General features: G+C 32.5%; 1 protein-coding gene across 13 annotated transcripts in view; it reads right to left on the bottom strand.

Moving 5' to 3' along the window:
* The window catches only part of LOC111425201 (Calcium-independent receptor for alpha-latrotoxin), a 64,934-nt gene that overhangs the window by 6,260 nt on the left and 44,112 nt on the right, over positions 1-14,562 (bottom strand). For 10 of the 13 annotated variants that reach the window (XM_023059056.2, XM_023059058.2, XM_023059065.2 and 7 more), the window contains 5 exons: positions 5,943-5,996; positions 3,573-3,762; positions 2,522-2,628; positions 2,020-2,307; positions 1,307-1,966 (listed from right to left, as the gene is read on the bottom strand). In XM_023059056.2, the coding sequence (XP_022914824.1) occupies positions 1,307-1,966; positions 2,020-2,307; positions 2,522-2,628; positions 3,573-3,762; positions 5,943-5,996 (1,299 nt within the window). Of the gene's footprint in view, positions 1-1,306; positions 1,967-2,019; positions 2,308-2,521; positions 2,629-2,719; positions 2,824-3,572; positions 3,763-5,942; positions 5,997-14,562 lie in introns of all 13 variants that reach the window. The other 3 variants (XM_023059057.2, XM_023059060.2, XM_023059062.2) reach the window with 2 other exon arrangements.

Below are 14,562 nucleotides of genomic sequence, written 5' to 3'. Positions count from 1 at the left end.
ATAAAATTTTCATCGATAATTTTCAAAATTCGCTATAAAATTAATTTCATGAAGAACCCTTGTGGAAATATCACCAATTAATAATTAAAGTATCCTCTTTTTAATGCAAAAAGCCGTTTTGAAAAATCACGTTTAGTTTTTGAATTAATAAATTGTTATAAAATATTTTATGAATTAGTGTTATAAGGGTTAAATAATATATAAATAAAATTCGTATAAAATCCATTTCTTGGAATATGAGTATAAAAATTTCCCAAAGTGTTAATAAAAGTGTCCTCTTTCCAACGCACCAACAGGTTTGGAAAAGTAACTTTTAGTTTTTGAGAAATCAATATTTGAAGTTTTGATAAAATTTTCGATGTTGAAATTTTCATCGATAACTTTCAAAATTCGCTATAAAATTAATTTTTTGAAGGATCCTAGTGGAAATATCACTAATTATTAATTACAGTATCCTTTTTTTAATGCAACAAGCCGTTTTGAAAAATCGCTTTTAGTTTTTGAGAAATAAATTTTTGAAATGATCGATAATTTTTTCGAATTTTGCAATTTTTGCCGATTAAGTTTTAAAAATTCGTATAAAATCAATTTCTTGGAATATGAGTATGAAAATTTCCCAAAGTGTTAATAAAAGTGTCTTTTTTCCAATGAACCAACACGTTTTGAAAAATAATTTTTAGTTTTTGATAAAACAATATCTGAAATTTTGATAAAATTCTCGATGTTGCAATTTTCATCGATAACTTTCAAAATTCGCTATAAAATTAATTTCATGAAGGATCCTCGTGGAAATATCACCAATTATTAATCAAAGTATCCTCTTTTTAATGCAACAAGCCGTTTTGAAAAATCGCTTTTTGTTTTTGAGAAATAAATTTTTCGACAATTTTTTCGAATTTTTCAATTTTCGCCGATTAAGTTTTAAAAATTCTTGTAAAATCCATTTCTTGAAACATGAGTATAAAAATTTCCCAAAGTGTTAATAAAACTGTCCTCTTCCCAATGAACTAGCCCGTTTTGAAAAATAACTTTTAGTTTTTGAGGAAACAATATTTGAAATTTTGATAAAATTTTCGATGTTGTAATTTTCATCGATAATTTTCAAAATTCGCTATAAAATTAATTTCATGAAGGACCCTTGTGGAAATATCACTAATTAATAATTAAAGTATCCTCTTTTTAATGAAAAATCACGTTTAGTTTTTGAATTAATAAATTGTTATAAAATATTTTATGAATTAGTGTTATAAGGGTTAAATAATATATACATATTAATTAATTAAAGTAAATTTCAAAATGATCTTACTAATATTTTTAACAACTTGATTAACAGTTTTTTCTCTCATAACTGTATCAGCTAAAAGAAAAGCATTCTCTTCGAGTCCAATAAGTAATGAAGTAGCAACCCGCATCTGTTCTTTATGGCTTAAATCTTTCCACGATGGGTGTTGCGAAACATCGAGAAGATTACTTCCGGTCCGAACGACGGCGTTTAACATATCAGTGACTATAGCCTCTCGTTGTCTAGGATCGGGAATGGTTTGGATGTCTCGTGCCATTTTGGCGGTCATTTTTTGTATGATTTTCGTGGTGATCATCATGTCACCGCCGTATAAAGTTTTGCTGCTGGTGACTTGTGCGAGGTCGTTTGTGATTAATAAGAGGGAGTCTTTCATTACTTGCACTCTTTGTTCGAGGCTGGTTAGCCATAATGAGCGACATTCGCTTAAATCTGGCGATTCGGGAACCCATTTTGATTCGCCGTCTATTTTTGAACATTTCCATTTAGCAAAACCCGTCGTGCCTCCTGGACATGGTTGTAAATTTTGTTCGCCACTCAATGTCCAATTCCAATAAATACTTCTCATCGTCACCGGGCCGCAATAATTTGTGATGTCTACTTCGCCGTTTGTGTAAAACGGCGTGTTGCTTGATGATGGCAGGTATAAACGTGTTATGGTATCGTCTAAAATTATTAATACATTTTAATTTGTAAAGAAAATTTGAAATTTTTTTTACCTGTGATTTTCTTAGGAATATTAGTGCTGGTGGTAACAACTGAGGTGAGGTCTTCAATACTCTTATCGTCACCCTCCGCTGGTGGGACCTCTCGCGGTGGTTCCTCGGTGGATGTGGATGACATTTGAGTTGTAGACGTCGTGGTAGGTCTTGAAGGCGGTGTAATGGAGACCTTAGGTGGTGGAGGAGGCGGCCTGATCGAGGTTTTGGGAGTGCTCCAAATTGGTGAATCTGTCGTAAGCAGCCACGGAGGACTTGGCCTGGTCGTGGTCGTCGTTGTGGCAGCTGCTACGATGGGAAACGAAGCGGAGTCGTTATGGTTAGTTTAGAGAAAAAGCCGAAAATCAATTTGCCTATGACGTCATCTTAATTGGACGCCGCGGCGAAGAGTGGTGCAGCTGGTGGAACTCCAATTAAGTTGTATAAATTAAAGTATAAATACAAAGTAAATATATATATAGGCTGCGCCACTCTTTCGTCGGTATCAATTTGATTGTCTTACCAGGAAGGCATTGGTAATGTGCTTCTAAGTATTTCAAAGTGCCCGGGCACGGATCCCCGAACATGTTTGTGCTCGCAGGAATGCTGCAGTTCTGAAATTGGCTGCACCTGAACGAACAAACGATCGCGAATTAGACAACACATTATCAAGGCTTCCCGTTTCGATCGAATTGTATGTCTTCGAATTTGCGAAACTAACCGACACAGTTATAGTGAACCTCAAGGTATTTTCCCGTATCGGGACAAGGATCATCGAACAACTCGTTATCGGCTATAAATTGACAACTTTCCCTATTATTACATCTGAAAAATCAAAATACAAAAAATCATAACTCCTTATCTCATTTATAATTGATGCTCCCAAAATGATGATGTTAATTAATGAAATGAATAACACAAAAAATGTATTATTAAAAACGACCCAAAAGCGACATACAATTTGACGAAAACAAGAAGCTTCAAGATCTTATATATATATAGACATATTTTGATATTTAAGACTTACTACGACTCATATGCATAAATTAAACCCAATTAAAATCAATTTTTTTTCATTACGTTTAATTAGAAAAAATAACATGAGTAGTAGTAAATCGTTAAAACAAACAATTATCGCCCGTAATGTTCATTGGGCGAACCATAGAGTAGCACTTAAACCTAAATGGACACAACGAAATGTTAGTCACAAACAAGGAGCACATAAACAAGAAAGCTAAAAGCCGAATATCGATCGCGCTTTAATTACACCGGACGCATTTAACGCAAACGCCTGAAAATTGCTTATCCTGCATTTTTGATTTAAAATCATTAAATAAAAATAATGATTTAAGTGAATTAATCTAATTTGTACGTGCACTTCGTGTAACGTATATCCATGGGGAGGCAAAATTATATTTTGGGCGTAAGTAAATTTGGGCGCGCGATGTAAGTTACAAATTTCATCGCGCCGCAGCGTGAAAGCACGTAAATTTAACGTAATACCCCGTGAAAGTGGTGAGGAAATGCAATTTTCCGATATTAGTAAAGCGCGCCGCCGGTGATATTTCACTTACTTGTTGTGGAGGACTCGGAGGCTCTTTGGTGACATACAGTTTACGCTCCAATCGGTGTTGCCGTGGTCGTTGCATATCGTTATTGAGAACCTGCCGTAGTTGGCCCTTATCAATTTTATCAATTCGCCCTCCTTGCATTCGATCTTCAACGTTTTTCCCTCGCAAGCGTATGCCGTTTCATAACGATACTCTGCAATACAAATAAATCGAAAGGGAAGATGTTAGAAAAGGCTTTACCTTCGTTTGATAATTAATTGGAATTTCATAACTCTCTCTCTCTAAAGTTCAACAGGTTTCTAAACGCCGAATTTATTACCCGTCAAAAATAAAAGAATAAGAAGTGAAAAAAAGACAAATAAGCAACAAAGATTGCTACATTCGCTTGCCAATCATCATCGCCGTACAAAAAAAAAACTATAATGCGCGAAGCTTTCTAATGCGAACTTTCACTAGGTATTGATTTTTTTTTGAGGACTTATGCAAAAGTCGCGGCGTTCTGTAGTTGACAGCGTTAACTCTCGGGACTTCCTTTGTATCGCCATTAATAACGGCTTATCCGGACGTTTGCGAGCCCCGCCGCTTTGCGAATTGACAATTATTCGCTTCCGAACTTGGAAATTAAAACTCATCCCAAACTGTTTGGATTTTCGCGAACAACTAAAATCAAAATACCCGTAAAAATAGACAACCCTCCCTTTGAATGACAACAAAACACGCAATCCATTCCATGATTCCATATCACCGGATTTATTTTGTTTGAATACATCAATTTAAACATTTTTTCTGATAATATATCAAGAAGATATATTGCGTATAAAGTGGAAATTCATGACATTGAGATGAAAAATTTACATGCCAATAAAATATGTTCTTTATCTTTAGTTATTTTGATAGTTATAAATACACTTTGTTTATTAATTATCGTAATCCACGTGATCTGTGTAATATTGGCTGCATATCTCAATACGTAGTGGTAGCTTGAATAATTTTAAATTAATAACCAGATATTGACAACTGATCGAACCTTTAGCTTTGTGAGTTTCCGTATTTTCTTTGTTCTTTAACCGTTTTTTACTGCTTTTATATTTTTCGAAACAGTTCTTTTAGAACTATCGTTGTTTATGTAAATCAAAATAACAACATTAATTTCAATCTATGGGTACACTAAAAATTATGTTAAATAAAAGGATCTTTTTTTATATTTTAAACGGCTTTTAAAGGTAATGAATTGTCGCCATCGTTTTTAGGAACTTTCGTCGCGTTGCAATACCTTGTGATATTCTGTGATATTGGTTGCATACTTTGTAAGATAATTATTCTTGTAGCCAAGTAACACAAGATCTGTTCATAATATTCTAAATAATTTGTTGTATTTGTAAGAAGTCGGAAGAAAAGAATTGTTTTGATTTAAAGTGTTTGTAAAATAAGTGCTGATACATAGGTAATTAAAAGGAAGCCGCGTGATTCTAAGAAAATGTGGACGGTGCCGTCCATTAAAGGCAATTATAATAATTAATATCAATTAAATTTAGAACGTCGGAGCGAAAGAACTCCCCTCACGAGATGTTTGAAATATGGCCCGTCCGAGATTTATTTGAAGTGGCGTGGCGAGTTCGCTTGGGGAACGGGAACGATTTCTCCCCCTTGTTCTCGGTTTAAAGACACATCTCGCGGAGCAATTAAGACGGCTACAGTCGTCAGGAATGCTGTTAGAGGCAGGTAATTACGGAAAGTAGGTACCCCGTGCATTATAAGTATTATAATAGTGGAATTGCCTTTATTAAAAGACAGTATAACAAAAAGACGGACCGCGTCCGCGTCTAATAGACGCAATAAATAATCCGACAAAGGATGTTACATTAAAAATTCATTAACTACCGTCCGAAAAAAAGACCAACCCCATGGTTCGGGCCAAGTCTATTGTTTCACATCCCTTTTTGTTGGAACTACACCTATTAATTCTGTTATCTGAGAGAACGCTCGGGTCCGGGTCTTTCTATCCTTTTTTTACCCTTGGACTGATCGCGCACGAATACCTCTAGTTCTTCTATCGTTGTCCATTTCGGATTCATCAGTGTTTCACATCGTACCCAACTGATCTAATTTCGACATCTTTAGGTTGATTTTCAAAACAATAAACCCCAACAAACAAGAATTTTTTCCCATTCACCGTTCTCAACGTAGAGAATTTCAGATTGAATATTGGAAGCCCTCGAAAACAGGATAACGATCCTAATCGCTGCTACGCATCCTCTACTTGATCCTCGGAATTACGATCCACTTAAAAAACAAGCGGCAATTTTTCTCCGTTCGTGAGTACGGCTCGTGCTGCGGGATAAATAATTATTATCGAGGGATGAAAGTGCTTACTTAAATTTTCGAGGTGTCCTGCGGGCGGTCCTCCTCCCTCGGGCAAGTACATTCCTGAAACAAGCGGAAAATTACTTTATCGTTCCATTTTCGCATCGTTCTTTTTTGAGGAAACCTTTCATTCAATCGATAGATACATCTCTTTTTTTTTTAGAAAGTTTACCGCACGCTGTGCACCGTTATCACAATCTATTACGCTTGCGTGATCGCTCTAATAATCTGGAAGCATCACCCAAGCATGATAGTAAATTTTTTTTCATATAACACGCCAATAAATTTTGGTATCTACCAAAAATATATAGCACACTAAAATGTGCTTGTTTTATATTTCAAAATATTTGGGACATAACTTTCTCTTAATGTAAGGGTATCAATTTCAAAACAAAATCAAATGTTTTGAAAATGACCTTTTTTAAATATCAAGGTTATAACCATTAATTTTTCGAAATGTTAAAGTAGAAAAAATTGTTTATGAACATAACTTATATATATGTAGTGCCATCTATTAGTAAAATAATGAACTAAAAAAAACAATAGTAGCGATAAGGGTTATGTTATGAGAGGTTATGTCGAGTTGTAGTTAAAACTTATTTTAGGAGAACCGGGTAAAAAGAGAAAAAAAGCCTAACACACATATTTATATATATGAAGTATATTCTTTGTTATTAATTGAAGGTCGATGTGAATAAAGATGTACTCAATTAGTAGTATAAGAGGAAAGAAAGGCAGTGGTAATTAGACGGTTACGAGAACTATTATACGACGAAATAATAGGATTTTAATATAGAACAGGATGTACCAAAGTAGATGCAAATGATAATGATTCTCATTGTGGCGTCGACGTAAAATAGAATAGGCCCATTATGGAGAAGTACGTGGCCGCATAATTCGAACCGTCTATCTTAATATAAAGGTATTCCATACGAACCACACCTTTTCATACAATTACTCTTTCATCTATTTAAATTGTCCGGCGCGCGGCTTATTGTTATTAATGGCGGCCATATACAAACACCGTTTAATTGGTGGACTACATTAAACGCTTGCATACAGACAATACACCAATTTTCCATCACCTACTTGGGCAATCGTTCAGGACCCGTTTTTTTTATCGGCGAAACGAAAAAAAAAATTAAACATAAAGAAGACAAGACAACGGCTCTATAATAATAATTCCGTGCGGCCGTATGGGACGCGCGTACATAATGTAAAAGTTATTGTAATTCTACGGCGCGCGTTTGCGCAACACAAATGGGTAAGGCCACGTTACGTTATTGCGCTAGTCACTGTGAATTACTGAAATACTTGAATCGATTAATAAATCTTTCGATATTAGCCGCGATTGGTTCCTTGGGGGCTTGAGAGATAACATCTGCGCCTTAAAACGCTTACAAATCTCATTTTACACCGACACCACCGTCACTCCTTACTATTACAACAGTAATATTACGTGCAACTTTTTTGAACATAAATGATTGCCGAAATATATATTATAATACGCATGCGTTATGACCTTGGTGTATATATATGACGTCGTTGGCAGCGTTTGTGGTGGATATGACAAAATAATTTTATTGCCTTTATTATGGTAGTATCGGCGAGTGTCATCATACCTCAAGTTTCCCGTATTGTCTTTTGAAAGTAAAATTATAGGACCGTACAAGTCTTGGCGTGGTCGTCGAAGCCGTCAGAAGGACGTATAATTGAATATAGATTGCCGAGCGGGGCGGCAAATGCCGTCGCGAAAGGCTCACCAATACCTATAGAAAAGACATTGTTGCGAACACAATATGGGTGAGCAAAATTTTTGAGTGACGGCAACTTCGCACAAATTTGCGGTTTCGAGAAACAGACCATTGTGAACACGCTTCGAGGATGACGTCAGTTGCCGTTTTCTTTTACGGTCGTTTTATCTCGCAGGATTCCATCGCGAGGTGGCGACCTCTGAGGCAGCTTCCACAGTATACTCTTGGCGGTCATTAGGCGAGAAAAACATACGAGATAGGGAGGAGAAACGGTTTTGTTTTCGGAGTTTAAACTGGACCTAATCTTAATATCGGCGACGCCGGGTACTTTCCCTGTACCGCTGTGAACAACAGTTTCCTAAGAAATTGCAGAGAATGGTGACCTACATAGGAAGAAATTTAAAGCCTTTTACTATTATGGAAGATATTTCGAACCGTTAGTCCCGCGGTGTATATACATATTTTATAATAAAGCCCCGGGGTGTTCTCATAAATTTACGTTCGCCGGCAATAACTATTTTTAATATAAATCCCCAACCGTTCGCAGAGAAATTAATAAATTAATATCGATACACACAAAACATCCACAGTAATTTATTACCAGTTAATACCAAATTCCCATATAATTTTTAATAAACATTTATTAAACACAAAATAAAATGTTTAAAAACAAAAATCTTCAAAAACTTTAAATAAATGAGCCTTACGACGATAAATCTAAACTTAATCCCAAATTCGGGCAACCCAGAGAGTTGAGAGGACGCGATGCCCGAGGCTGGGTAATAGATGAAGCTTTAATTAATAATTTCTAATTCTCGAATCGAGGACTTTGGGGCTTTAGAGCTGTAGGGCTTCCCGCATTAATTATGATATCGGGCGAGCATCTGCGAATACGAGAATAACCGTAAACCGATAAAAATACCAACATCGACACACAAACCACCCTAAAAGCTCAACCCTCGAAGGTCCACCGATATAATTAGCCCTTCCGAGAACACAAAGCGTAAAAATACCACGTTCTATTAAAATATTTTAAATGGAACCCGTTACCGGCGAATTATGCCGAAAAAGGGCGGCGCACGCGGTCAACTAAGACAATATAAAGCAATTAGTACAGTAGAAATGTTAATGAACACATAAACGCCCGAGAGGATATGAGTCCGGTAGAGGTAATTGACACAACCCGATCACAATGACTGACTAAAAAGCCAAAGAGTTCTGTGAAATCGTATTTCTCAAAATTTATTTATTCAATTAATATCATTTCAATTCTTTTCTTCAAAACGGTTTGGAATTAAGAAATGAATTTTAAGTAAATATTAGATAAGAAAATGGTTTATTTCATTGTATAGGTTTCATCTGAGTAATTGAATTGAGTGAATAGTTCATTTCGCACTTTAATAGTTGCTGGTATTTAAGAAGTTTCACCTTAGTAGAAAGCCAAGTTGACATCAACGTTTAATATAATTTTTAACTGTGTGTATTTGAAAGTGTACGTTGACTTTTGACCCGACACGCATAAACTATACATAAACTTGTGCGCAAATTTGATTATTAAAGTTGTCGATGGGAAAAAACTTATTGTTGATTATATATATATGTATATAGTGATATGCAGGGATAGTTTAAATTGTTAGTATGCTGTATGGTATCGTTACGGAATAGAAAGCTATGTCATCAAATCCTAATTAAATTCCAGAGTGTTGAAAAATGTTGTCCGCGCGACCGCAAAATGTTCTGATCGGTATAGAATGGAATTGGAATGGGACAAATCGCGAGCATAGCTGGCAAGTCGGACATTATACACATAACACGTATTAATAATTCCCGCTATTTCATCGTTGGTTAATTGTAAATAATTCGGAATATTCGCAGGATTGATTTGAAAGTAGATAAAGGAACATTTGAAATGCCCCAAACGGTAGCTCCGTTTATCATTTGCGTGTCAGTGACAAGTCTTTGGGTCACGAAAAAGCGCGGCCCCCGAAGGGGTGCTGGCGACAGCGTTGCATCGCAAATTCTAAATGCGTTGAAAAAAAAGGATCGTTCAAAACAAAAAATAAATAAATAACCGAGGAGAAGTATCGGAGATAGAGCAAACGCAACCAGAACGACTAGACCAGGCTTCTCAGCTAACCGGTTTAGCAGCTCAGCCATTGCCTTAATAAAATGAAAACATAACGATATACCTCGCACAGAATTCCTGATCCGGCGACGAAGACGACCGATCTCTCTCGTATACCGTCTTTCTCGTCGCAGATGGGAACTTCCACGACCCAACTCTGAGGAAAGGTTTTTACCTTTCCTCTACATCTCTCCAATCTTCTCTGCGTTTACCACCCCAAAACGCAACGACTTTAATACTATTAGTTCTGTTTTTAATTATCCCTTCATCTCGAATAATCTTTCATTAATCCTTCCTATTTTACATCATTTCACGATTCACTACACATTCCACTAAACATACTATATAAACATAAAATTGTGTAATAAATGTAGTAAATATTCGTTGGAGGGTTGGATATTGATTTTATAATCACGGTTAAACCGTATAAAGCAATTATGTTAATATATCACTCTTTCTCGTTGACGGTTTGGGATGAAAGAAGATTAAAAAAAAAAACAAAAGTAATTTTTGAAGGTGATTAATTGAGGTGGTCGAGGGACGAAAATGAAATTTTTACCGGGACGCACTTAAGATATTAAAATCGTAAACGGTTCCTTCTGATTCATCGCGGCGCTTAAATTTCGCGCCGAGACCGTTTTTTGTTTAACGATCCAGCCCTTTTATTGTTATCCCAGTTTTATGGGCGCGTATGGTTTACGATGGGAACTAAAGCGGTTCATAAACTTACGCGGACGTGCCAATTCCGACGGCCAAGGAAACTCAAACATATAGCTCTCCCTCAACGTTCGAGAGGGTATCGATTTCACTTTATGCACCAAATTAACCCGCTCGATTTACAATCTAATTATAGCGATTTATTCGATTATAATTAAACGAAGCCACAAGCGATTTTCAATGCGAACAATCAACTCGAAAAATGCCCATTTCTAATTAAGGCGGATAACCTCGACTGTCTTAGGATACACAATTGAATGGTGTCGTTGTTATTTTCTCAACGTCGACGGTTCATTGGAAACTATAAATTCTATTTAATTTATTAAAATCCGAAATAAAAGTATCATGTCCAAATAATCATGTTTATGGAGTTTCACAACCGAATCTATTAAGGGATGACTTAGATTTATGGTTGGATTGATGGGATTTATGGTAGTATTAGCAAATTTCAGGTCAGATGTCCACAAGTTAGGATAATTTGACAGATAAAGTTAGGACAACGCCACGAATTTCTGCCGCAAAATCATTGATCCAGATAATAATATAAAATTTCAAATTGCGTAAACGGAAGTGTGTGATATCTCTGGTATTTGCTAATATAACGTTTTTTATAAAAAAATTGTTTAACATTGCATTATACCAAGTTCTAGGTTTTCTACATAAACAGATTTTTTTATAACAAAAAAACATTTTTTTCTTCGAAACGAATTGTAACATGAAACATGTTTGAAGTTATAAAGGATTGCTTGTGATGAGGTTGTGCCAAATTTTAAGTTTCTGGAATGAACGATTTTTTTATTTATTTTTTATTTTATTTTACGATTTAGAATTGAAAAATGAAACTTGTTTGAACTTAAATTATACCAAATTTAAAGATTCTTGCATGAACAGTTTATTTTATATATATTTTTTAAATCATTCGTTTTAATTTGACGATTTTTGATGAAAGAAAAATATTTTATTCTCCAAAATCGATTGAAATTGAAACATGCAATTATTTTAGGTAATAAAAGAACGTTTGAGGTTATGTTGTACCAAATTTTAAGTTCCTAGGTTGAAAGATTTTTTTATTAAAAAAAAAAATAAAAAATCATGTTTTTTTAATTAAGTTAAAAAAACTTCTCCAAAATCGATTGAAATTGAAACATGCAATTATTTTAGGTAATAAAAGAACGTTTGAGGTTAGGTTGTACCAAATTTTAAGTTCCTAGGTTGAAAGATTTTTTTATTAAAAAAAAAAATAAAAATTCATGTTTTTTTAATTAAGTTAAAAAAAATTATTTTCGCGAAAACGATTTTGAATTGAGAAATGAAACTTTTTTACTTCGTAGAAGACAGTTTGAACTTAAATTTTACCAAATTTAAAGATTCTTGCATGAACAGTTTATTTTATATATATTTTTTAAATCATTCGTTTTAATTTGACGATTTTTAATGAAATAAAAACATTCCATTCTCCAAAATCGATTGAAATTGAAACATGCAATTATTTTAGGTAATTAACGAACGCTTGAGGTTATGTTGTACCAAATTTTAAGTTCCTAGGTTGAAAGATTTTTTTATTAAAAAAAAAATAAAAATTCATGTTTTTTTAATTAAGTTAAAAAAAATTATTTTCGCGAAAACGATTTTGAATTGAGAAATGAAACTTTTTTACTTCGTAGAAGACAGTTTGAACTTAAATTTTACCAAATTTAAAGATTCTTGCATGAACAGTTTATTTTATATATTTTTTTTAAATCATTCGTTTTAATTTGACGATTTTTAATGAAATAAAAACAATCCATTCTCCAAAATCGATTGAAATTGAAACATGCAATTATTTTAGGTAATTAACGAACGTTTGAGGTTATGTTGTACCAAATTTTAAGTTCCTAGGTTGAACGATTTTTTTATTAAAAAAAAATAAAAATTCATGTTTTTTTAATTAAGTTAAAAAAAATTATTTTCGCTAAAACGATTTTGAATTGAGCAATGAAACTTTTTTACTTCGTAGAAGACACTTTGAACTTAAATTTTACCAAATTTAAAGATTCTTGCATGAACAGTTTATTTTATATATTTTTTTTAAATCATTCGTTTTAATTTGACGATTTTTAATGAAATAAAAACATTCCATTCTCCAAAATCGATTGAAATTGAAACATGCAATTATTTTAGGTAATTAACGAACGTTTGAGGTTAGGTTGTACCAAATTTTAAGTTCCTAGATTGAAAGATTTTTTTATTAAAAAAAAATAAAAATTCATGTTTTTTTAATTAAGTTAAAAAAAATTATTTTCGCGAAAACGATTTTGAATTGAGAAATGAAACTTTTTTACTTCGTAGAAGACAGTTTGAACTTAAATTATACCAAATTTAAAGATTCTTGAATGAACAGTTTATTTTATATATTTTTTTTAAATCATTCGTTTTAATTTGACGATTTTTAATGAAATAAAAACATTCCATTCTCCAAAATCGATTGAAATTGAAACATGCAATTATTTTAGGTAATAAAAGAACGTTTGAGGTTAGGTTGTACCAAATTTTAAGTTCTTAGGTTGAAAGATTTTTTTATTAAAAAAAAAAATAAAAATTCATGTTTTTTTAATTAAGTTAAAAAAAATTATTTTCGCGAAAACGATTTTGAATTGAGAAATGAAACTTTTTTACTTCGTAGAAGACACTTTGAACTTAAATTTTAACAAATTTAAAGATTTTTGCATGAACAGTTTATTTTATATATTTTTTTAAAATCATTCGTTTTAATTTGACGATTTTTAATGAAATAAAAACATTCCATTCTCCAAAATCGATTGAAATTGAAACATGCAATTATTTTAGGTAATAAAAGAACGTTTGAGGTTATGTTGTACCAAATTTTAAGTTCCTAGATTGAACGATTTTTTTATTAAAAAAAAATTAATATTTCATGCTTTTTTTATTAAGTAAAAAAAAAATTTTTTCGTTAAAACGATCTTGAATTGAGAAATGAAACTTTTTTGTTTCGTAGAAGACAGTTTGAACTTAAATTATACCAAATTTAAAGATTCTTGAATGAACAGTTTATTTTATATATTTTTTTTAAATCATTCGTTTTAATTTGACGATTTTTAATGAAATAAAAACAATCCATTCTCCAAAATCGATTGAAATTGAAACATGCAATTATTTTAGGTAATTAACGAACGTTTGAGGTTATGTTGTACCAAATTTTAAGTTCCTAGGTTGAAAGATTTTTTTATTAAAAAAAAAATAAAAATTCATGTTTTTTTAATTAAGTTAAAAAAAATTATTTTCGCGAAGACGATTTTGAATTGAGAAATGAAACTTTTTTACTTCGTAGAAGACACTTTGAACTTAAATTTTACCAAATTTAAAGATTTTTGCATGAACAGTTTATTTTATATATTTTTTTTAAATTATTCGTTTTAATTTGACGATTTTTGATGAATGAAAAATATTTTATTCTCCAAAATCGATTGAAATTGAAACATGCAATTATTTTAGGTAATTAACGAACGTTTGAGGTTATGTTGTACCAAATTTTAAGTTCCTAGGTTGAACGATTTTTTTATTAAAAAAAATTAAAAATTTCACTTTTTTTATTAAGTCAAAAAAAATTTTTTCGCCAAAACGATTTTGAATTGAGAAATGAAACTTTTTTGCTTCGTAGAAGATAGTTTGAGGTTAGGTTGTACTAAATTTTAAGTTCCCAGGGTTGAACGATTTTTATAATAAAAAAAATTAAAATTTCGTTTTTTTATTAACTTAAAAAAATTTTTTTTGCCAAAACGATTTTGAATTGTTTAATGAAACTTTTTTGCTTTATAGAAGACAGTTTGAGGTTAGGTTGTACCAAATTGCTAATTTCTAGGTTAAAAAAATTTTAAATTCCAGAATAATTAGGTTATGTCAAAAATTTTGGATTTTTCGCAATAAAATATAAATTTAATTAATATAAATATTATAAATTGGTGTTCAAGAATACAAATGGAGATGTTAGTTACTATTTTAGTAGAATTAATAAAAAATTTTTCATTATTTCTTG

The sequence above is a fragment of the Onthophagus taurus genome, chromosome 8 (assembly GCF_036711975.1).
Source record: "Onthophagus taurus isolate NC chromosome 8, IU_Otau_3.0, whole genome shotgun sequence".
Taxonomy (NCBI): Eukaryota; Metazoa; Arthropoda; class Insecta; order Coleoptera; family Scarabaeidae; genus Onthophagus; species Onthophagus taurus.
The sequence above is the reverse complement of the archived record's forward strand: the minus strand, read 5'-3'. Positions and strand labels throughout refer to the sequence as shown.